The sequence below is a fragment of the Gopherus flavomarginatus genome, chromosome 7 (assembly GCF_025201925.1).
Source record: "Gopherus flavomarginatus isolate rGopFla2 chromosome 7, rGopFla2.mat.asm, whole genome shotgun sequence".
Taxonomy (NCBI): Eukaryota; Metazoa; Chordata; order Testudines; family Testudinidae; genus Gopherus; species Gopherus flavomarginatus.
Window position 1 is genome coordinate 47,357,135 of NC_066623.1, and position 23,232 is coordinate 47,380,366.

General features: G+C 46.8%; 1 protein-coding gene across 17 annotated transcripts in view; it reads left to right on the forward strand.

The window, feature by feature from the left end:
• The window catches only part of LOC127055800 (P-selectin-like), a 77,212-nt gene that overhangs the window by 34,397 nt on the left and 19,583 nt on the right, over positions 1-23,232 (forward strand). For 7 of the 17 annotated variants that reach the window (XM_050963172.1, XM_050963170.1, XM_050963171.1 and 4 more), the window contains 5 exons: positions 1,422-1,607; positions 1,895-2,080; positions 2,855-3,040; positions 3,816-4,001; positions 15,631-15,816. In XM_050963172.1, the coding sequence (XP_050819129.1) occupies positions 1,422-1,607; positions 1,895-2,080; positions 2,855-3,040; positions 3,816-4,001; positions 15,631-15,816 (930 nt within the window). Of the gene's footprint in view, positions 1-209; positions 396-1,421; positions 1,608-1,894; positions 2,081-2,854; positions 3,041-3,815; positions 4,002-15,630; positions 15,817-23,232 lie in introns of all 17 variants that reach the window. The other 10 variants (XM_050963178.1, XM_050963183.1, XM_050963176.1 and 7 more) reach the window with 8 other exon arrangements.

Sequence of the window (23,232 nt, forward strand, 5' to 3'; positions counted from 1 at the left end):
CCCAATGGTCTGAAATCCCCAGCATTGCACCACTCAGCACATGATGCCTCTGGCACCACATCACCCAGAACTCCGTACTGCCGGCACTCACGCTCATACACTGACACACCCATGGCACTTTCACCCCCTCATTGGCTGATTCCCTTGTCACTTCACCCTCCAGTACCAGTGGACCTATCCCCTTATACAGTTCTGCTTTGCTATTCCAGCTGTCAAGTGCCCAGTGCTGGATTCCCCGGGCAGGGGTCGATTAAACTGCACTAATTGGCACGGAGACTTCACGTATAACTCCACCTGCACCTTCTCCTGCGAGACGGGCTTTGTGCTGAATGGATCGGAGACACTGGAGTGCACAGCCTTGGGACAATGGAGAGGGCAAACTCCACACTGTGAAGGTAGAGGCACAGCGTTAACTGTGGGGTGTCTGGAATGTACATTGCTGAGCTGGGGTAATCCAAGGTGACTTTCTATAGGGGACCATTTCTTTGCCAGGTGTAGGGAAGAGAGCTATTGTGTACAATGGGTTGGGAGCCAGGGGCCTGGTTTGATCTGGGGCAGCTGTGCAATGTAAAGCTTCATTGAGAGAAAGTTGTGTAAATGGGAGACAATAGGCCTGATTTGTTATTGCCCTGCTCCTTGGGCAGGCTTTTACTCAAGTGCCAAGTAAATGCCCCACAACCCCTGACACTACTGTCCCTTTACTTCTCTTCCCATCACTTTCCCCCAGACACAACCAGCCACCTGCCTCATGGCACCCCACTAACCCAGCAATTCAATAACCATCAGTCCCTGTGCCTGGTGCCCCCCTACAGGCAGCTCGTCCCTCTGGCACCACGTCTCTGGCACATAGCCATTGAACTCATGATGGCATCTCATCCCCCAGTGGTGCTAACACCCCAGCTCCTCATTCCATATAGCATTTCACCAACCAGCACCCAGTTCCCTTGGCATGCACCTCCAATGGTCTGAAATCCCCAGCCTTGCACAACCCAGCACATGATCCCTCTGGCACCACATCACCCAGAACTGCATACCCCCAGCACTCGCCCTCATACGATGACACTGAAAATTCAGCATTGGTGAGGCCTCATCTGGAATACTGTGTCCAGTTTTTGGCCCCACACTACAAGAAATATGTGGAAAAATGGGTTAACTAGGGAGGTGGTGGAATCTCCTTCCTTAGAGATTTTTAAGGTCAGACTTGACAAAGCCCTGGCTGGGATGATTTAGTTGGTGATTGGTCCTGTTTTGAGCAGAGGGTTGGACTAGATGACCTCCTGAGGTCCCTGATATTCTATGATTCTATGATACTATGACACATCCATGGCACTTTCACCCCCTCATTGGCTGATTCCCTTGTCACTTCACCCTCCAGCACCAATGGACCTAACCTCTTATACAGTTCTGCTTTGCTATTCCAGCTGTCAAGTGCCCAGTGCTGGATTCCCCGGACAGAGGCCAATTAAACTGCACTCATTGGCATGGAGACTTCACGTATAATTCCACCTGTGCCTTCTCCTGCGAGATGGGCTTTGTGCTGAATGGATCGGAGAAGCTGGAGTGCACGGCCCTGGGACAATGGACAGGGCAAACCCCGCGCTGTGAAGGTATGGTACAGGCTATATGCTGAAGGACTGGCTTGGGAAGCTGCTTCTGCTAACATGGAAGGAGGTTCTGGGGAGAATTACACTGAGTTGGCCTTAGAAAGTATGAATTTAAAGAAACTGAAAAGCAAATCAAGGAAATCTTAAACCCAGGATTTAGAGCCCCTGTGAACACTAACAGGAAACTCTGTAACCGCTGTGATAGTGTAAGCTAAGGCCAGGATTTCCAGTGCTGTGGGCTGCTGCAGGCATCGTGGAGTAATCCGTACTGTTCTGCTTTGGTATTTCAGCTGTTACATGCCCAGGTTTGGCTGCCCCTGGCAGAGGCCGATTAAACTGCACTCACTGGCATGGAGACTTCACGTATAACTCCACCTGCACCTTCTCCTGCGAGACGGGGTTTGTGCTAAATGGATCGGAGACACTGGAGTGCACAGCCCTGGGACAATGGAGAGGGCAAACCCCGCGCTGTGAAGGTAGAGGCACAGTATTAACTGTAGGGCCTGTGGAATGTACATTGCTGAGCTGTTGTGATCCCAGGTTACTTTCCATAGAAGCCCATTTCTTTGCCAGCACTAGGGAAGAGAGCTATTGGTACAACGGTTTGGAAGCCAGGGACCTGGACCTTTTGTTCTGGGGCAGCTGTGCAATATAAAACTTCACTGAGATAAAGTTGTGTAAAAGGGAGACAATGGGCCTGATATGCTATTGCCCTGCTCCTTCTGCAGCCTTTTACACCAGTGCCAAGTGAATGCCCCACAACCCCTGCCACTACTGTCCCCTGCCTTCTCTTCCCGTCACCTTCCCCCAGACAAAACCAGCCACCTGCCTCATGGCACCCAACTAACCTGGCAATTCAATAACCATCAGTCCATGTCCCTTGTACCACCACTCCAGACAGCTCACCTCTCTGGCACCACACCTCTGGCACGTAGCCATTGAACTCATGATGGCATCTAATACCCCAGATGTGCTAACACCCCAGCTCCTCATTCCACATAACATTTCACCACCCACCACCCAGGTCCCTTGGCACGGCATCCCAATGGTCTGAAATCCCCAGCACTGCACCACTCAGCACATGATGCCTCTGGCACCACATCACCCAGAACTCCGTACTGCCGGCACTCACGCTCATACACTGACACACCCATGGCACTTTCACCCCCTCATTGGCTGATTCCCTTGTCACTTCACCCTCCAGCACCAGTGGACCTATCCCCTTATACAGTTCTGCTTTGCTATTCCAGCTGTCAAGTGCCCAGTGCTGGATTCCCCAGGCAGGGGTCGATTAAACTGCACTAATTGGCATGGAGACTTCACGTATAACTCCACCTGCACCTTCTCCTGCGAGACGGGCTTTGTGCTGAATGGATTGGAGACACTGGAGTGCACAGCCCTGGGACAATGGAGAGGGCAAACCCCGCGCTGTGAAGGTAGAGGCACAGCATTAACTGTGGGGGGTGCGGAATGTACGTTGCTGAGCTGTTGTGATCCCAGGTTACTTTCCATAGAAGCCCATTTCTTTGCCAGCACTAGGGAAGAGAGCTATTGTGTACAATGGTTTGGAAGCCAGGGACCTGGACCTTTTGTTCTGGGGCAGCTGTGCAATATAAAACTTCACTGAGATAAAGTTGTCTAAAAGGGAGACAATGGGCCTGATTTGCTACGGCCCTGCTCCTTCTGCAGCCTTTTACACCAGTGCCAAGTGAATGCCCCACAACCCCTGCCACTACTGTCCCCTGCCTTCTCTTCCCGTCACCTTCCCCCAGACAAAACCAGCCACCTGCCTCATGGCACCCAACTAACCTGGCAATTCAATAACCATCAGTCCATGTCCCTTGTACCACCCCTCCAGACAGCTCACCCCTCTGGCACCACACCTCTGGCACGTAGCCATTGAACTCATGATGGCATCTAATACCCCAGATGTGCTAACACCCCAGCTCCTCATTCCACATAACATTTCACCACCCACCACCCAGTTCCCTTGGCATGGCATCCCAGTGGTCTGAAATCCCCAGCATTGCACCACTCAGCACATGATGCCTCTGGCACCACATCACCCAGAACTCCATATCGCCTGCACTCACGCTCATACACTGACACACCCATGGCACTTTCACCCCCTCATTGGCTGATTCCCTTGTCACTTCACCCTCCAGTACCAGTGGACCTATCCCCTTATACAGTTCTGCTTTGCTATTCCAGCTGTCAAGTGCCCAGTGCTGGATTCCCCGGGCAGGGGTCGATTAAACTGCACTAATTGGCATGGAGACTTCACATATAACTCCACCTGTGCTTTCTCCTGCGAGACGGGCTTTGTGTTGAATGGATCGGAGACACTGGAGTGCACAGCCCTGGGACAATGGAGAGGGCAAACCCCGCGCTGTGAAGGTAGAGGCACAGTATTAACTGTGGGGTGTTTGGAATGTACATTGCTGAGCTGGGTGATCCAAGGTGACTTTCTATAGGGGACCATTTCTTTGCCATGTCTAGGGAAGAGAGCTATTGTGTACAATGGGTTGGGAGCCAGGGGCCTGGACCTTTTGATCTGGGGCAGCTGTGCAATATAAAGCTTCACTGGGAGAAAGTTTTGTAATTGGGAGACAATGGATATGGTCACCATTGCTTTGCCCCTTGGGCAGCCATTTACACTAGTGCAAAGTGTGTGCAAATTGGATGTAATCCCTGGCAACACAACTTATCCCCCTCCAGCACCTTACCTCTTAAGACACACATGATATCCTACCTTCATGATCCACTAGTCTATATTCCTGGCATGCTGCTCACCTGCACCCCATTCTCTAACACCCAATCTGGTTGCACCTCTCTCTGGCATGCCATTTTACTTGGCCCCGTATGCCCCTGGCCAGAGCACTTCAACCTGAAGCTGCTCAAGACAATCTGCCAACTAAGAAAAACTTCAGTGTGTCACCCCCTTCTCATAGGGCTAGGGCAGCAGATTTGGCTTGGCTGTGCCTCTGTCATGTCAGGGAGCAGAGGGCACCTGGGCTAAATTTTAGTGAATGACACTGAAACCGGGTGTGCAGGGTCACAATGCCATTCTAATTTGGCCAGGTCACCCCCAACTTCCCCCTCCTGCCCTGGAGGGGCAGCCAGGCCAAATCGGCTGCCTTAGGCAGCTGCCTAGCTTGCCTATAGTTGGAGAAGCCTCTGACCCCATCCACCTCACATTGCAGTTCAAGTGACCCACGCCTCTTTCAGCCCATCCATCTGGCACCCTATGCCCCTAGCACCCACCCTCATGCACCCATGTATCCTTGGCACTTCATTATCCATCAGCCCATTCCCCTGGCACTTCACCCCCAACAACCAACCCTGACACATCCAAACTTTTTCGTTAAAGACTTGAGCTTTACTTTTCCAGATGTAAAGTGCCCAGTTCTGGTTGTCCCAGAGATGGGCCAATTAAACTGCTCTCACTGACATGGAGACTTCACGTATAACTCAACCTGCATCTTCTTCTGCAAGACGGGGTTTGTGCAGAATGGATCGGAGAGGCTGGAGTATATGACCCTCAGAGGCACAACATTGTCTTTGGGGTGATTAGGGTGCATAGTCTGGAGCTGGTGTGATACCAGGTGCCCTTTCCCCATAGAAGCCCAGATCTTTATTGCTAGTTCTGGAGAGGAAATCTATTCTGGGTTGGGAGCCAGAGGACGGGATCCTTAGACCCAGGGCAGCGGTGTAATGATATTCAGAGTTAAGGGTAAACTCAAAAGAAGTCTACCATTGTTAAGGTAAGAAATGCACAGTTAAGGCACCCAAGCAACCTTAATTCTGCCCCTGTCACTGCACGCAACATAAGGAGGGGACGAGAAGAAAAAAATCAAATGTATCTTGAAAGCTCAGTTTCATCTAATCTGGATCCACTGAAATGCCTTAAACACAATGGTGTACATATTGCATAGTGTCACTATTTATTACATTGATTTACTATTCCAAGATTAGCAACATAGACACTGGGCCTGATCCTCCTCCTTGGCATCTAGAGTTGTCAGTTACACCTCTGCAAAGAGACCATTATCCCCACTCCTGCATCAGCATTGAGACTAGTGTGGAGGTTGCTTCCTCCCTCACAGGGGTTGAACTTGCTGCCTTAATAGCTGATCTGTCCTGAGAAGTGAGGGAAGGAGCAACAGGTATTACCCCAAAAATAGATTTAGGGACCCCCCAGAATAGCTCACCTATTGGCCCCTCCCAGATTTACCAGAGGTTCCCTCAAAACAGCCCACCTACTAACAAATCTGTTCTCCTAAGATATGAGTCTCCAGAATGGCTAAGGAAATACCTTGGATTTGCCAGTTGTTCCCTGTTTTAAAAACTCCCCAGAACAGCTCAGACTTGTTACCCACGGAGAACAGGGATACAGCCTTCCGACAGATAATTGACACAAGCGGTATTGTTTCGAAAACAAAGCACCTTTTTATTGCGGCAAATAACAATCCCTACTCCAATAATAATCTAAAGCACAAATACCTTATAAAAAGTTAAAGAGCGTCTCAAAACATATTGTCTCACCATTTGAAATGATTCTAAGTGGCTGCACTCTGTGACAGATGGGCAGTCTCTCAAAGATTGCTGACAGCAGTTCTCAAGTGTATTAAGTTTTACACATATAAATTCCTTTCACAATCAGCACACATACAGACATCTTTACTAACCCAGGCATATACTTATGCACACTAAATCTATGTCTACACCAGAGACCTTACAGCAGCAAATCTGTATTGCTGCAGCTGCATCATTGTAAGTGTCCTGTGTTGCTGCTCTATGCCAATGGGAAAGAACTCTCCTGTCAGCACAGTTAAACCACCCTCAAAGAGCAGTGGTAGCTAAGTCAGTGAAAGAGTGTCTCCCGCTGACAGCGCTGTCTACACTGGTGCTTCTGTCAGTGTTACATATGTTGGTCAGGGGTGTGTTTTTTTCACACCCCTGACTGGCAAAAGCTTTACCAACAAATGTGCTGGTATAGACATAGCCTAACACATATTATATTACTCTGTGTTATACTATAACTAAACTATAATTGACAGGCTTACTGTGTCTGCTAACTTCAGTTCAGTGGCAGGACTCCCTCTGCTGCTGCTGCTTAGTCACTGCTACTGCTGCTGTTCCTCTGTTAGCTCGATCGTCCAACCATTTGACTCTCCTCAGTACGTACTCTCCACAAACACCTCAGTTCTCTGCGCCTCTCAGTTCCTAACCCTTGGTTGCCCACTGACACACTGACTTTTATACTGTCCTGTCAGAGCTTTCCAGACACTTTTGATAATATCTTTCTATCACATCTTTACTGCACATTTTCACTAACATTCCAAACATTCTTGAACACATGCCAACATTTCAAGCATTCCAAACATTATTTACCTCAGAGTTATGATATGCTGACCTTTCCCTTACTTTGGTTTTCCTGTCAATTCTATCTTGTTTACCTCAGCTGACCTTTAGCCTACATTCTATTCACCTCACAGTGTTATGATCTGTTTACTACCTTTTCCTGGCAGTCTGGTTTTTAATGCTATGTTGTCATGTGCCCTTCAGCTTTCACCTAATGGTGGAGTGACTCTTGCTACTTTAAAATGGAGGCCAGGAATACAATATGGACTCTTAAGAATTTCTCTGGTATCACAGGGATGGACTGAGTTCAAAACATGAGATGCTAGCTTGATCCTAGTTCAGATTAGGGATCAGAAGATGCAGTTAGGTATAACATATAGTATTGCAGATTGGACTGCCACAGTATTGCCCTGTAGCACCCTGCAGATGCAGAAAGATAAAAGGCAGGACTGTTTCTGTGAGCATGATACACTGTATTATGCCACAGATGGGTAGTGGCTGGCTGCTTTGTCTCCAGCTATGTCAGCTGAACCTCCTTGAGGCACACACGATTTGTCTTACCTTCCACTTGTTGGCCACTTATTAGACAGCATTGTGACTGCTCAATAGTTGCTTCAACTGCAGTCAGTTTAACTGGCAAATCTTAATTGGGATGTTTCTCAGGGAACTGACTTAAACCTGATGATAGTCAATGGCAACACTGTTGATCAATTGTTTGGTCTGGAGGTGATTAAGTGGTGGTCCTGTGGGGACATGAGGTCATTACAATCCGCAGAAATTGATGCCACTTTGTTTCTGTTTTAAAGAGCTCTGCTAGTGCTAGGCGAGCAAAGCTAAACCACTTCAGTGCTCTGTTCCATACCTTGTAAACATTCCTCAAAGTTAACTGCTCTCTTCAGGCTGCTCATATCCCAAGAGTTCTCAGAAATTTCCTCTAGCTCAATTACATCTCAACTCTGCCTTTGGTCGGGTCTATTTCTATGTTGTTACCTTTCCTTCATTAGTAAGATAAATCAATTTCATAAGCACTGAGAGCCATTTCCGTTACAAATATGTCACCTCTTAGTTTGGAAATCCCCTTAATTGAAACAATTGGCTTCCCAATTATCTATATACTTCTGAGCTTTGCAGGGCATATCTGTCACACACAGGTGTGTTCAAAGAGCCTCTGTAGGTGCCATCATTACTTCAGGGACTTCATTCCCTAGAATTTCCTCCTTTTCACTTTTTCTAGACCCGCCTCTCTGTTTAAAGCTGCAGTGGAGGTTATTTGAACTGGACGAACTGCAGCTTCCCAGTGAAGAAAGAGGGGATTCACTAGAACAGAGGCATGCAGTTCTGGTATGTCACCATGCATCAAAAGCTGGTACAGACTTGGCAACTCAGGCCAACAATCAGTCATTCACAGAAAGAACAATTCTCCCTAATCTTTATAGTCAGGAGTTCGACTTAAACAGTTGGGCTACAAGAAAATCTACTTCCTTCCATGTGACAGGTTGGCCACAGCTAACCTCACTCTTTCTTCCATTCTGGCCACAAGCAGCCAGTTCCCCATCCTTAGTGGTGGGTGAACAATTTGTCTTCCTGCTGTCTACATTGTGGAGGCCAGGACTATAGTAACACATCACCAACAAGCTGGCCCAAGTGTGACGCAGTAGGGGAGTGGGGCAAATTGACCTGGGAATGTCATCTAGTTTCACTGGGACTGTCTGCATTGGGGATGGGAGAGCAGGGGATGACTTTATTTGAGGGATGATACCTGAGCCCGTAACCTGAGCCAGGAGGGGGGTGGGGCCAGGTGACACTTTTTCCCAGGAAACTGGACAAAGGGAGAGGAAGAGCCAGGGGGAGGTGAGTGAGTCGGCTGGAGGGAGGTTTTCAGTTTTGGGTTGGTTGGGAAGAGGCAGGGAATCCCAAGTCTGGGGTCTAAGCTCCTTGCCCCCAGAGGGACCTGGCTGAGGGGTCCTGGCTGTACCTACAAGCCCTGCTTGGGACTGTGTTCCTGTCATCTAATAAACCTTCTGTTTTACTGGCTGGCTGAGAGTTACAGTGAATTGCAGGAAGGGAGGGTGCAGGGCTCTGACTCCCCGACACTCCGTGACACCAAGGCATTATAATTAAGTGTACAAAGAGGAAATCAAACAAGGCAAATTTAGGGTCAATATTTGCAAGGCTTCCTGGCAGTGGGATTTATCACACAGTGGAATTGTCCCCCAAAGAAATTTGTGAATGTCCCATCACTGGGCATACTTAAAACTAGGCAGTAAAAAGCGGGGTAAGGAACAATCTTGCCCTTGTCTCCAGGCCTGGACTAAATGTGGCCCATTAGTTCTTTCCCATCTCCTAGGCATGTGAGCATTTATATATTCACTCATGTGTTTGGTATTATGTACTGTTTGGTGTTTTACCCAACATTGGGGGTCCTTGGCTGAGTTGCAGAGATCTCTTTGCTGTCAGTTTTCCTCCTCATTTGTAGGTGAATAGCTGTGAATTCCACATTTTTCCTAGCTATAGGGTGTCAACTTCTCATGTCTTTTACCTGACTAAAAGTCCTATTTCTTCTTGAAACATAGATTGAAAGCTTTCAGAGAGAGAAGCAAGTTCTTTCTTTTTGCCTTCAAACTGAAAAAAAAAAATCAGGCTTATTGTTTTTAAGGCACTAGAACTATCCAAAATCCTGGCCCATTTTAATGTTAGATGCTGCCCAGAACTTGCTGTTACTGTTACTGGGGCCAGAGGGGTCATGCAGGGCCTCCTGACTAGTGGCTATAGTTCAAATATGGCAGCAGTCTCACCTAAGGGCTACAGTTCAAGTATGGCAGCAGTCCTGCCGTGGCTTTGGTCCTGTTGGAGGCAGTCCTGCCCAATGGCAATAGTTCAAATGTGGCGATAGTCTCACCAAGTGGCAACAGTCAATGGCAATGGTGCAGATGTGGCAGAAGTCCCGCCTACTAGTCACAGCTCAAATGGGAGTAGGGGAACCCAGGCCCAGTGTACTCTACAGGGTTCCAGCCCATGGACCTGAGAGACTGGTTCAGCTGCTCACCTTTCCCCCTATGCTGTCAGCCTCCAGTCAGCTTCCTTGGTCACTTCCTGCTCCCATCTGCATCCCATCCAGTTGCCACTCATCTCTGGTAGACTTCTCCTTCTGGGCTTCCAGCCCTCATTTTGGCCGCTGGGTGCTATGTCTTCCCTGCTCAATGCTGGGTCAACTCTGGTCCTGCCTGGGAGCTCCTAGGGCATGGCCTACAACCTGGCTTGCCAGCCCCAGACTGAGCTGCCTGGCTGGCTTTTAAACCCTGCCTCCAGGCTGAGCATGCTCGGCAAGGGCATGGGGCAGGGCTTCCTTAGCCCTTAACTGTTACTTAACCCACCCCTGGCCAGTGAGGGGTTTATACCCCCCATCAGAATTGCCCATGTGGGTACTTATAGACTGATCAATCCACCCCTTAAACTTCTTTTTGTTAAGATAAATAGATTGAACTCTGTGAGTTTGTCACTATAAGGCAGGTTTTCTAATCCTTTAATCATTCTCATGGCTCTTCTCTGAACCTTTTCCAATTTATCAACATCCTTCTTGAATTCCGGACACTAGAATCTGACACAGAATTCCAGTAATGGTCACACCAGTGCCAAAAATAGAGGTAAAATAACTTCTCTGCTCCTCTTCGGGGTTCCCCTTATTATGTATCCAAGGATCACGCTAGCTCTTTTGGCCACAGTGTTACATTGGGAGCTCATATTCAGCTGATTATCCCCATGACCCCCCCAATTCTTGTCAGAGTCATTGTTTCCTAGGATAGAGTCCCCAGTCCTGTAAGTACAGTCTACATGATTTGTTCCTGAATGTAATAATAGATCAGATTAAATCTCAGGAAAAACTTCCTAACTGTCAGAACAGTGGAACAGACTGCCTCGGGAGGTTGTAGAAGCTTCTTCACTGGAGGTTTTCAAAAGGAGGCCAGATGGCTTAGCCACAACAAATCCTGCATCTTGCAGGGGGTTAGACTAGATGACCCTTGTGGTCCCTTCTAACCCTGTGATTCTATGGCTCTATGATTCTCCACTTAGCTGTTTTCAAATGCACATTGTTTTCTTGCACCCAGCTGACCAACAGATCCAGATGGCTCTGTATCAATGACCTATCCTCATTATTTACCACTCCCCACATTGTTGTGTCACCTGAAGAATTTATCAGTAATGATTTTATGTTGAGCCAAGAATGGATCCCTGAAGGACCCCACTAGAAATACCCACTCAATGAGGAATCCTGTTTACAATTACATTTTGAGACCTATCAATTGGCCAGCTTTTAATCTGTTTAATGTGTGCCATAATTTTATATTGGTCTAGTTTTTTACCCAAAATGTTGTGCGGTAAAAAGACAGACATCTTACAGTGTACTACAGAGTATGTGTATTACAGTATATATGTATTACATCAACACTATTGCCTTTATCAACAAAACCTTTACTCTCATCAAACAAACAAAGATATTGTTAGTTTGATATATTTTCCATAAACCTATGTTAATTGGCATTAATTATATTACCTTCTTTTAATTCTTTATTAATCGAGCCCTGTATCAGCTGCTCCATTATGTTTCCTTGTATCAGTGTCAGTGTGAAGGTGTGTGACCGGGGCTCGACCCTCTCCAAGGGGCGGAGGGGAGCCACAGCAGCTTGCTACATGTTCTCCGGCTGTGCAGGCCCCCTGGCTTCGGTCCTGGGGTGACAAACACAAAGTCACAGGGCCGGGGTCCCTGGGTTCGGGGCAAAGCTCCAATACAGTCAAAAGGGGCTCAGGCCCTCTGCTTCAGGGCTGAGCAACAATACAGTCTAACGGGGCCCAGCCCTAAGTTTGGGCGGGGCACCAAACGCAGAGTCAGCCCACATCCAGACTAACCCGCGGCATCGGCGGGTTAAAATCGATTGCTTGGGGATCGATATATCGCGTCTAGTCTGGACGCGGTGTATCGATCCCCGAGCGCGCTTACATCGATTCCGGAACTCCATCAATCCGAACGGAGTTCCGGAATCGACACGGAGAGCCGCGGACATCGATGCCGCGCCGTCCAGACTGGTGAGTACCTTGATTTTAGAAATTCGACTTCAGCTACGTTATTCCCGTAGCTGAAGTTGCGTATCTAAAATCGATTTTAATACCTAGTCTGGACGTGGCCTCACAAAGCTTAAGAGACTCAAGCCCTCTGGTTCAGGGCTGAGCAGCAATACAGTCTAAAGGGGCCCAGCCCTAACTTTGGGTGGGGCACCAAACGCAGAATCACAAAACTCAGGCCCTTTTGGCTCAGGGCTGAGCAAAGCACTCAGTCTATAAGACCAGGCCCGTAGGCCTGCGCACTGGGGAGAGGGGGAGACTGCCACCCGTAAGTGGGGTGGCAGGGGGGGATGCAGGCCCACCCACTTCACTGCATCCCAGCCCGGGGCCCTAACAGCGGCAGACGGTCTGCTGCTGCGTCAGTGGGGATCCTGCCAACAACACACTGACATAGGCTCGGATATGGTTGCAGCCTGACCGGAGTTGGCTGCCCCCAGGCTACTTCCAACCTCCCCTTCAGGGCCTACCTGGTCCATGGGGTCGCCCCCCGGGAAGTCCAGCAGCATGGGCTCCTCACGGCCAGGGCTGGGCGGCAGGTCCGACAGTTCCTCAGGGAAGTCCGGGCTGGCTTGGTCCAGTGGTTCCTCCGGGTAACAGCAAGGCCGGGGAGGCTCCAGCGGCTCCTCCAGGTAGTAGGCACGGGGAAGCTCTGGCAGTTCCTCCGGGTAGTAGGCACAGGGAAGCTCTGGCAGTTCCCCCGGGTAGCGGGCTTGGGGAAGCTCCGGCCAGTCGGGGCGGGTGTCCTGGATCCTCGAGGGCTCCCAGTCTCGAGCTCCCAGCAGCACGTCTGCTCCCTCCGGCAGCTGGGGCCTGACTGAGCTCTGATGGCCTGCTTTTGTACTTCTGGGTCGTTGCCTGACCCTCTGAGGTGCGGGCTCACTGCTCCTTAGCCCCGTCCACTCCAGCTTCTGGCTGGGCGCTCCCCCTCCTGGGCAGGAGGGGAGCCACACGGACTCGCTACAGTCAGATTGACAGGCCTATAATTATCCAGCTCATCTTGTAACGCAGCTCTGAACAGGCCTCAGACATGGCTGTTAATGTGTGCCTGCAAAGTAGTTGCCAGTGCTGAATGTAGCTATCATAGGCAAAATGGGGTTGGTATGAATTGTATTAAAAGGTTCCAAACTCTGTCGTAATCCACAGACTTCCATACCACAGGATCTTCAGTCTCACCTACTGCTAAGATAACTAGAGGCTCAAGGCAAGGGTCCCCTTTCTCCATTATTATGATTTAGTCTAGAGCTCTCTAGGCCTTGTGACAGTTGCACTTACTTTCTGTAACCAGGGGTAGCACAGCTGTCCGAGCTGCTCCCTGGGGAGGAAGCACACTGCTCCTGTAGCTGCAGGCTGGTGTTCAAGACCAGCAATGTTCCACACAAAGAGTATGTCTATACTGCAATCAGAGGTGGGATTGCAGCATACCTGAGTTGGCTTTGATTGAGCTCAATGGGAATGTTTATACAGCAACTAGATACCTGCGCCTGGCCTGTGTCAGTCAACTTGGGCTTGCGGAGCTCAGGATTCAGGGTTATTTGATTTCTGTGTAGACTTCTAGGCTTGGGCTGCAGCTTGATCTACGCATGCTCCAGTCACACTTCTGATTGCAATGCAGACAGACTTTAAGAGGTGCTTAGTCAATGTCTCTAGTTACAGTTTCCTAGCAGGAGGTATACACTGCATACTCCCAATTACATAGTGAGAACTATCAGTGACCCACTTCCTCTGAGCTTTTCATTCATCCATTCCTGCTGCACTCCATGCCCCACGAGGGTGTACTGATGATAGGATGTCTTCCCAGGTTGGCAATGGCTGCATTGTGTACTGCAATATTTAAGGCTGAGCTTTGTGAGATGGGTCTGAACTAGGGCAGTAAAACAATTAAAAAAAATTAATTGCAAGTAATCACTCGATTAATTGCACTGTTAAACAATAATAGAATACTATTTATTTAAAAATTTTTGGGTGTTTTCCACATTTTCAAATATATTGATTTCAATCTCAACAGAGAATACAAAGTGCACAGTGCGCACTTTATATTTATTTTTTATTATAAATATGTGCACTGTAAAAATAAAAGAAATAGTATTTTTCAATTCACTTAACACCAGTACTGGAGTGCAATCTTTTATCATGAAAGTTGAACTTACAAATGTAGCATTATGCACAAAAAATAATTGCATTCAAAAATAAAACAATGTCAAACTTTAGAGCCTACAAATCCACTCAGTCCTACTTCTTGTTCAGCCAAACAAGTTTGTTTACATGTGCAACAGATAATGCTGCCTGGTTCTTGTTTACAATATCACAGCATGGCACTGTTGTAGCCAGTGTTGCAAGATATTTATGTGCCAGATGTGCTAAAGATTCATATATCCTATGTCCCTGCTGATGATGGGTTCTGCCTGATAATGATCTAAAGCAGTGCAAACTGAGGCATGTTCATTTTCATCATCTGAATCAGATGCCACCAGGAGAAGACTGGATTTCTTTTTTCATAGAATCATAAATCATTAGGGTTGGAAGGGACCTCAAGAATTGAACTCACAACCCTAGGTTTAGCAGGCCAATGCTCAAACCACTGAGCAACCCCCCTGAGTTCTGTAGTTTATGCATTGGAGTGTTGCTCTTTTAAGACTTCCACATGCATGCGCCACACCTTGTCCCTCTCAGATTTTGGAAGTCACTTCATATTCTTAAACCTTGGGTCAAGTGCTGTAGCTATCTTTAGAAATCTCACATTGGTACCGTCTTTGCATTTTGTTAAATCTGCTGTGAAAGTGTTCTTAAAACGAACAACATGTGCTGGGTCATTATCCGAGACAGCTCTAACATAAAATATATGGCAGAATGTGGGTAAAACAGAGCAGGAGACATACAACTTTCTCCCAAGGTGTTCAGTCTCAAATTTAATTAATGCATTATTTTTTAATGATCGTCATCAGCATGGAAGCATGTGATCTGGAATGGTGGCTAAAACATGAAGGGGCATATGAATGTCCAGCATATCTGGAATGTAAATACCTTGCAATGCCAGCTACAAAAGTGCTTTGGGAATGCCTGTTCTCACTTTCAGGTGACATTGTAAATAAGAAGCGGGCAGCTTTATCTCCCATAAATGTAAACAAACTTGTTTGTCTGAGCGATTGGCTGAACAAGAAGTAGGAGATTGAGTGGACTTGTAGGCTCTAAAGTTTTATGTTGTTTTCTTTTTGAGTGCAGTTATGTAACAAAAAAAACTACACTTATAAGTTACACTTTCACAACAAAGATATTGCATTATGATATTTGTATGAGCTGAACTGAAAAATACTGTTTCTTTCATTTATCACTTTTATAGTGAAAATATTTGTAATAAAAATAATATAAAGTGAGCACTATATACTTTGTATTCTGTGCTGTAAATGAAATCAATATTCTATTGTTTAACAATGCGATTAAAACTGCGATTAATCACAATTAATTTTTTTTGAGTTAATCGCATGAGTTAACTGATTAATCGACAGCCCTAGTCTGAACATTTCATCATTTCTTTTCTTTATTCCAGTCACGAGATGCCCCAAGCTGAGGGGCCTAGAGCCAATTCTTATGAATTGCTCCCACCCTCTGGGATCCTTCAGCTATGGGTCAGTGTGTCGCTTCCGCTGCACTCAGGGCTACTTCCTCAATGGGACGAGCAGGGTGCAGTGCCAGCCTGATGGGCACTGGTCAGACAAGATGCCTGCCTGCCAAGGTAAGTTGTTTTTCCACGTTCTAGCTTCGATGTGGAGCAGTGCTTTTCCTTTGCAAGCTCTTTGCTGGAGAGAGACAAGAGGGTGAATGTGGAGAGGTTCAGGTGGGGAGTGAGCATTCCCAGTGTGGGGAAAGAGATCCAGGGGCTTGCAAATGAGGCTGGGCTCGGTAACAGGAAGAGCAGGGCCCTTTGGGGTATACACTAATAATTACAGCCCTTTGCAAAGCTGCACGCTTGGGTGAAACCAGCAAACACTAGAGAGTGGAACACAAGAGTGGCCAGTTGGCATCAGATACTATGTCCATCTAGCTCAGCCCAGTATCCTGTATCTGGCAGGAGCTTGCACTAGATGCTGCTTGGGAAAGTGCAAGAAGCCCCACAACAGGCAGAAGTGCGATGATTTGTTCCACTAGTTAGTGGATGACTCAAGCAAGAGGAACGAGGAATACTTGTGACACGTTAGAGACTAACAAATTTATTTGGGCATAAGCTTTTGTGGGCTAAAACCCTTTTAATCAGATAGTACTTGCTGTTACAACTTCAGATCCTCTTGTGATAAACAGCAAATGCCTTGCTGGGCCTTGAGAAGCTCCTGCCTCAGTATTTGTGAGAGTACCACCAGCACGTCGGTGCACTGTGTGGTCATGTTGACTGTATCAGATTTGAATTTGCCACCTTTTCTTTTCACTGAATGTCACATTATGCTATGAGACTAGGAGAACACTCTCCAGTACCTTCTCTAGGCCACTTTTATCAGGTCTTCATTGATCCATCCCCTCTCTACAGCAACAATCCCAGTCTCTCTCGCCGCCCTGCTCTGATCCTGTGATGTCACTTTTGAGGGGGATGAGCAGCACTTCACACAGCATCCCATGCGAGGGCATCCCATTCATTTCTATAATGCTGCTCTATATTGTCCATATTATGCTCCATCCAGTTTCATTTGCACCCTAACAATTTGTTTGGTTTGTTGACTGCCACTGCACATAAAGCAGAGCATGCTCTCCACTGAATTGTCCCTAGGGATGCCCAAGTCTATTTCCTGAGCTCACACAGCTTATTTATAACTCAGTATGATGGATGGGTAGTTTCAGTTATTCCCTTCAGCCAAAGGCGCCAGAACCAGCTATGTCCACCCACTTTTTACACGGATGCAGTTGGGGGACAGGGGGCCACACTGCCCCTCCCCAAACTGCAAGCCTAGACCGGCACAGAATGGCACAGGCAGGGGCTGTGCTTCACAGCGGGCAGCTGATGATCCGCTCCACCACTGCAAAGCTCAGTCCCTGCCCACAGCAATAGCCTCTTCCCAGTCGGGGACTGAGGTGGGCCTTAGCCCCCCCTCACCACTAGTCCTTGCTAGAGGGCTTATTCCTTCACCCTTCCACTTCCCTGGTCCTTCTCACCTGAAAAGAGAGCAACAATACCCAATGTCTGATGGTGCAAACAATTCAATGTTTACTGGGGTGAACTTCCAGCAAGCTTAAATCCAAATTCCTTTTTCCTTATTTTCAAATAGACTCATAGACTTTAAGGTCAGAAGGGACCATTATGATCATCTAGTCTGACCTCCTGCACAATGCAGGCCACAGAATCTCACCCATCCACTTCAATAACAAACCCCTAACCTATGTCTGAGTTATTGAAATCCTCAAATTGTGGTTTGAAGACCTCAAGCTGCAGAAAATCCTCCAGCAAGTGACCCGTGCCCCATGCTGCAGAGGAAGGCGAGAAACCTCCAGGGCCTCTGCCACTCTGCCCTGGAGTAAAATTCCTTCCCGACCCCAAATATGGCGATCAGTTAAACCCTCAGCATGTGGGCAAGACTCACCAGCCAGCACCCAGGAAAGAATTCTCTGTAGTAACTCAGATCCCACCCCATCTAACATCTCATCACAGACCATTGAGCATACTTACCTGCTGATAATCAAAGATCAATTGCCAAAATTAGGCTATCCCATCATACCATCCCCTCCATAAACTTATCAAGCTTAGTCTTAAAGCCAGATATGTCTCTTGCCCCCACTACTCCCTTTGGAAGGCTGTTCACTCCTCTAATGGTTAGAAACCTTCGTCTAATTTCAAGTCTAAACTTCCTAGTGTCCAGTTTATATCCATTTGTTCTTGTGTCCACACTGGTACTAAGCTTAAATAATTCCTCTCTCTCCCTAATATTTATCCCTCTGATATATTTATAAAGAGCAATCATATCCCCCCTCAACCTTCTTTTGGTTAGGGTAAACAAGCCAAGCTCTTTGAGTCTCCTTTCATAAGACAGGATTTCTATTCCTCAGATCATCCTAGTAGCCCTTCTCTGTACCTGTTTCAGTTTGAATTCATCCTTCTTAAACATGGGAGTCCAGAACTGCACACAGTATTCCAGATGAGGTCTCACCAGTGCCTTGTAGAACGGTATTAACACCTCCCTATCTCTACTGGAAATGCCCTGCCTGATGCATCCCAAGACCGCATTAGCTTTTTTAACAGCCACATCACATTGGCAGCTCATAGTCATCCTGTGATCAACCAATACTCCGACGTCCTTCTCCTCCTCTGTTACTTCCAACTGATGCTTCCTCAATTTATAACTAAAATTCTTATTACTCCCTAAATGCATGACCTTGCACTTTTCACTATTAAATTTCATCCTATTACTATTACTCCAGTTTACAAGGTCATCCAGATCTTCCTGTATGATGTCCCGGTTCTTCTCTGTGTTAGCAATACCTCCTAGCTTTGTGTCATCCGCAAACTTTATTAGCACATTCCCACTTTTTGTGTCAAGGTCAGTAATAAAAAGATTAAATAAGACTAGTCCCAAAACTGATCCCTGAGGAACCCCACTAGTATCCTCCTTCCAGCCTGACAATTCACCTTTCAGTACGACACGTTGTAGTCTCCCCTTTAACCAGTTCCTTATCTACCTTTCAATTTTCATATTGATCCCCATCTTTTCCAATTTAACTAATAATTCCCCATGTGGAACCGTATCAAATGTCTTACTGAAATCGAGATAAATTAGATCCACTGCGTTTCCTTTGTTTAAAAAATCTGTTACCTTCTCAAAGAACAAGATCAGGTTGGTTTGGCATGATCTACCTTTTGTAAAACCACGTTGTATTTTGTCCCAATTACCACTGACTCAATGTCCTTAACTACTTTCTCCTTCAAAAATTTTCCCAAGACCTTACATACTACAGATGTCAAATTAACAGGCCTATAGTTACTCGGATCACTTTTTTCCCCTTTCTTAAAAATAGGAACTATGTTAGCAATTCTCCAGTCATATGGTACAACCCGAGTTTACTGATTCATTAAAAATTCTTGCTAATGGGCTTGTAATTTCATGCGCCAATTCCTTTAATATTCTTGGATGAAGATTATCTGAGCCCTCTGATTTCATCCCATTAAGCTGTTCGAGTTTGGCTTCTACCTCGGATGTGGTAATATCTACCTTCATAGCCCCATTCCAATTTGTCATCCTACCATTATCCCTAAGCTCCTCATTAGCCTCATTAAAGACTGAGGCAAAGTATTTGTTTAGATATCGGGCCATGCCTTAATTATCCTTAACCTCCACTCCATCCTCAGTGTTTAGCGGTCCCACTTCTTCTTTCTTTGTTTTCTTCTTATTTATATGGCTATAGAACCTTTTACTATTGGTTTTAATTCCCTTTGCAAGGGAAAACTCTACATGACTTTCAGCCTTTCTCACTTTATCCCTACATCTTCTGACCTCAATAAGGTAGCTTTCCTTGCTAACCCCTCCCATCTTCCATTCCTTGTAGGCTTTCTGCTTTTTCTTAATCACGTCTCTGAGATGCTTGCTCATCCAGCTTGGTCTACAACTCCTGCCTATGATATTTTTCCCCTGTCTTGGGATGCAGGCTTCTGATAGTTTCTGCAACTTTGACTTGAAGTAATTCCAGTCCTCCTCCGCCTTTAGATCCACAAGTTCTTCAGTCCAATCCACTTCCCTAACTAATTTCCTTAATTCTTTAAAGTTAGCCCTTTTGAAATCAAAAACCCTAGTCCCAGATCTATTTTTGTTTATCCTTCCATCTAGTTTGAACTGAATTAGCTCATGATCACTCGAACCAAGGTTGTCCCCTACAACCATTTCTTCTATGAGGTCCTCACTACTCACCAAAACCAAATCTAAAATGGCATCCCCTCTTGTTGGTTCTTCAGCTACTTGGTGACAAAATCCATCAGCTATCACATCAAGAAAAAATCTGAGCCCTATTATTATTACTAGCACTTGTCCTCCAGTCTATATCTGGGAAGTTAAAGTCTCCCATGATCATACAATTCCCATTAGTGTTTACTTCATTAAAAACATTAGTGAGGTCTCTATCCATATCCAAATCAGATCCCGGCGGTCTCTAGCACACCCCAAGCATTATCTCAGGGGAGGCTCTAGTAGCTTTCTTTCCTAGTGTGATTTTTGCCCAGACAGACTCTGTCTTATCCGTTCCATCACTTCTTATTTCTTTACAATTAACCTCATCATTGATATACAATCCTACTCCACTACCTTTGCCTTTATTTCTGTCTTTCCTAAACAGCACATAGCCTTCAATACCTGTACTCCAATCATGACTACTATTCCACCATGTTTCTGTTATCCCTATAATATCCGGTTTCACTTCTTGCACCAGTAGCTCTAGTTCCTCCATTTTGTTACCTAGGATCCTCGCATTAGTGTACAAACATCTTAATTTTTGCCGTTTGATTTCACTGACATTCTTTACCCGGTTAGGCACAGACATTCTACCACCAGTATCACCAATTAGACTGGTATCTATACTACTCTTCCTCCTTATGTCCAGTCTCCTGCCCACGGCTGCATCTTCTCTTGTTTGCTTTCTTCCCTTTCAATGTTGAATTCCAGCATGGAGATTACCTGGACATCTCTCAACCATCTCCCCAAAATTCCTAGTTTAAAGCTCTCTTAATCAGCCTCCATCCTAGAAGTCTACTTCCCTCCTTAATCAGGTGAAGTCCATCCCGAGAGAACAGTCCTCTGTCCATGAATGCTTCCCAGGCCTGGTCTACACTACGTGTTTATACCGATTTTAGCAGCATTAAATCGATTTAATGCTGCACCCGTCCACACAACGAGGCCCTTTATATCGATATAAAGGGCTCTTTAAATCGGTTTCTGTACTCCTCCCCGATGAGAGGAGTAGCGCTGAAATCGGTATTACCATGTCGGATTAGGGTTAGTGTGGCCGCAAATCGACGGTATTGGCCTCCGGGCGGTATCCCACAGTGCACCACTGTGACCACTCTGGAAAGCAATCTGAACTCGGATGCACAGGCCAGGTAGACAGGAAAACCCCCGCGAACTTTTGACTTGCATTTCCTGTTTGCCCAGCGTGGAGCTCTGATCAGCATGGGTGGCGATGCAGTCCCAAATCCAAAAAGAGCTCCAGCATGGACCGTATGGGAGATACTGGATCTGATCGCTGTATGGGGAGACAAATCTGTTCTATCAGAGCTCCGTTACAGAAGATGAAATACCAAAGCATTTGAAAAAAATCTCCAGGCTATGATACAGAGTCCACAGCACAGTGCTGTGTGACAAGCGTAACGGAAAGCCAAAGAATCAAATGGACACTCATGGAGGAAGGGAGGGGGGACTGAGGACTCCCGCTATCCCACAGTCCCTGCAGTCTCCGAAAAGTATTTGCATTCTTGGCTGAGCTCCCAATGCCTGTAGGACCAAACACATTGTCCGGGGCGGTTCAGGGTATATCTCGTCAATTTACTCCCCCTCCCCCCCATGAAAGAAAAGGGAAAAAAATAGTTTCTTGACTTTTTTCAATGTCACTGTATGTCTACTGCATGCTGCTGGTAGAGGCAGTGCTGGGGCACTGAACAACAGCACCCTTTCCCTCCCTTCCCTGGTGGTAGATGGTTGAGTGCAGTAGGACTGGTAGCCATCCTCGTCATCAGCCCGTGAGTGCTCCTGGCTGGCCTCAGGTGAGGTCAGCCGGGGGCACCTGGGTAAAAATAGGAAAGACTCCCGGTTATTCCCGACAGATGTTACAGAATGGCTGGTAACCGTCCTCATCATAGCAACTGGGGGCTGAACTCCATCAGCCCCCCTCCTTTCATGTCTAAAGAAAAGATTCTGTACTGCCTGGACTATCATAGCAGCGGGATGCTGGGCTCCTCTCCTCCCCACCATTTAATGTCCTGGTGGACTATCATAGCAGCTGGAGGCTGCCTCCCCCTCATTTTATCTCACTAAAAAGTCAGTGTTTCTTATTCCTGCATTCTTTATTACTTCATCACACAAATGTGGGGATCCTGCAATGGTAGCCCAGAAGGGTTGGGGGAGGAGGGAAGCAACGGGTGGGGTTGTTGCAGGGGCACCCCCTAGAATGGCATGCAGCTCATCATTTCTGTGGGATCTGACATGGAGCGGCTGTGCTCTCTGGTTCTCTGGTACACTGTTCTCTAGTACACTTGCCCCATAGTCTAGGCAGGACTGACTCTATTTTTAGATACAACATAAAGGAGGGAATGACCCGGGGGGGGGTCATTCCCATTTTTGTCTTTGCGCCCCCGGCCAACCTCAGCGAAGGTCAGCCAGGAACACCCATGACAGCAGCAGACGGTACAGAATGACTGATAACCATCATCTCATTGCCAATTTACAATGGCACAGCAGACGGTACAGAACAACTGGTAACCATCTCTGCTACCTTGCAAAGGCAAATGAATGCTGCTGTGTAGTGCTGCAGTACCGCCTCCGTCAGCGGCATCCAGTACACATATGGTGACAGTGACAAAAGGCAAAACAGGCTCCATGGTTGCTGTGCTATGGCGTCTGCCAGTGCAATCCAGGGAAAAAAGGCGCGAAATGATTGTCTGCCATTGCTTTCACGGAGGAAGGAATGAGTGACGACATTTACCCAGAATCACCCGCGACATGGTTTTTGCACCGTCATGCATTGGGATCTCAACCCAGAATTCCAATGCGCGGGGGCGACTGCGGGAATTATGGGACAGCTACAGGATAGCTACCCACAGTGCAACGCTCCAGAAATTGATGGTAGCCTCGGTACATGGACGCACACCACTGAATTATTGTGCTTTGTGTGGCCGCGTGCACTCGATTTTATATAATCTGTTTTACAAAACCGGTTTATGTAAAATCGGAATAATTCTGTAGCGTAGACGTACCCTTAGTGGCCGTACATCCCAAAGCCCTCCTTATAGCACCACTGCCCTCTCAACTTACTTCCTGTTTGCCCCTAATTTATATAGCAATATTCTCAGCTATACCTTAACCAATCATTTTATTGAAATCTAGCTAACCAATCCTAACATATTGTAACATAATTCTCTGACCAATTATATCCTACTACTCTAATTAACTTACATCCAGCAAAATTAATTATA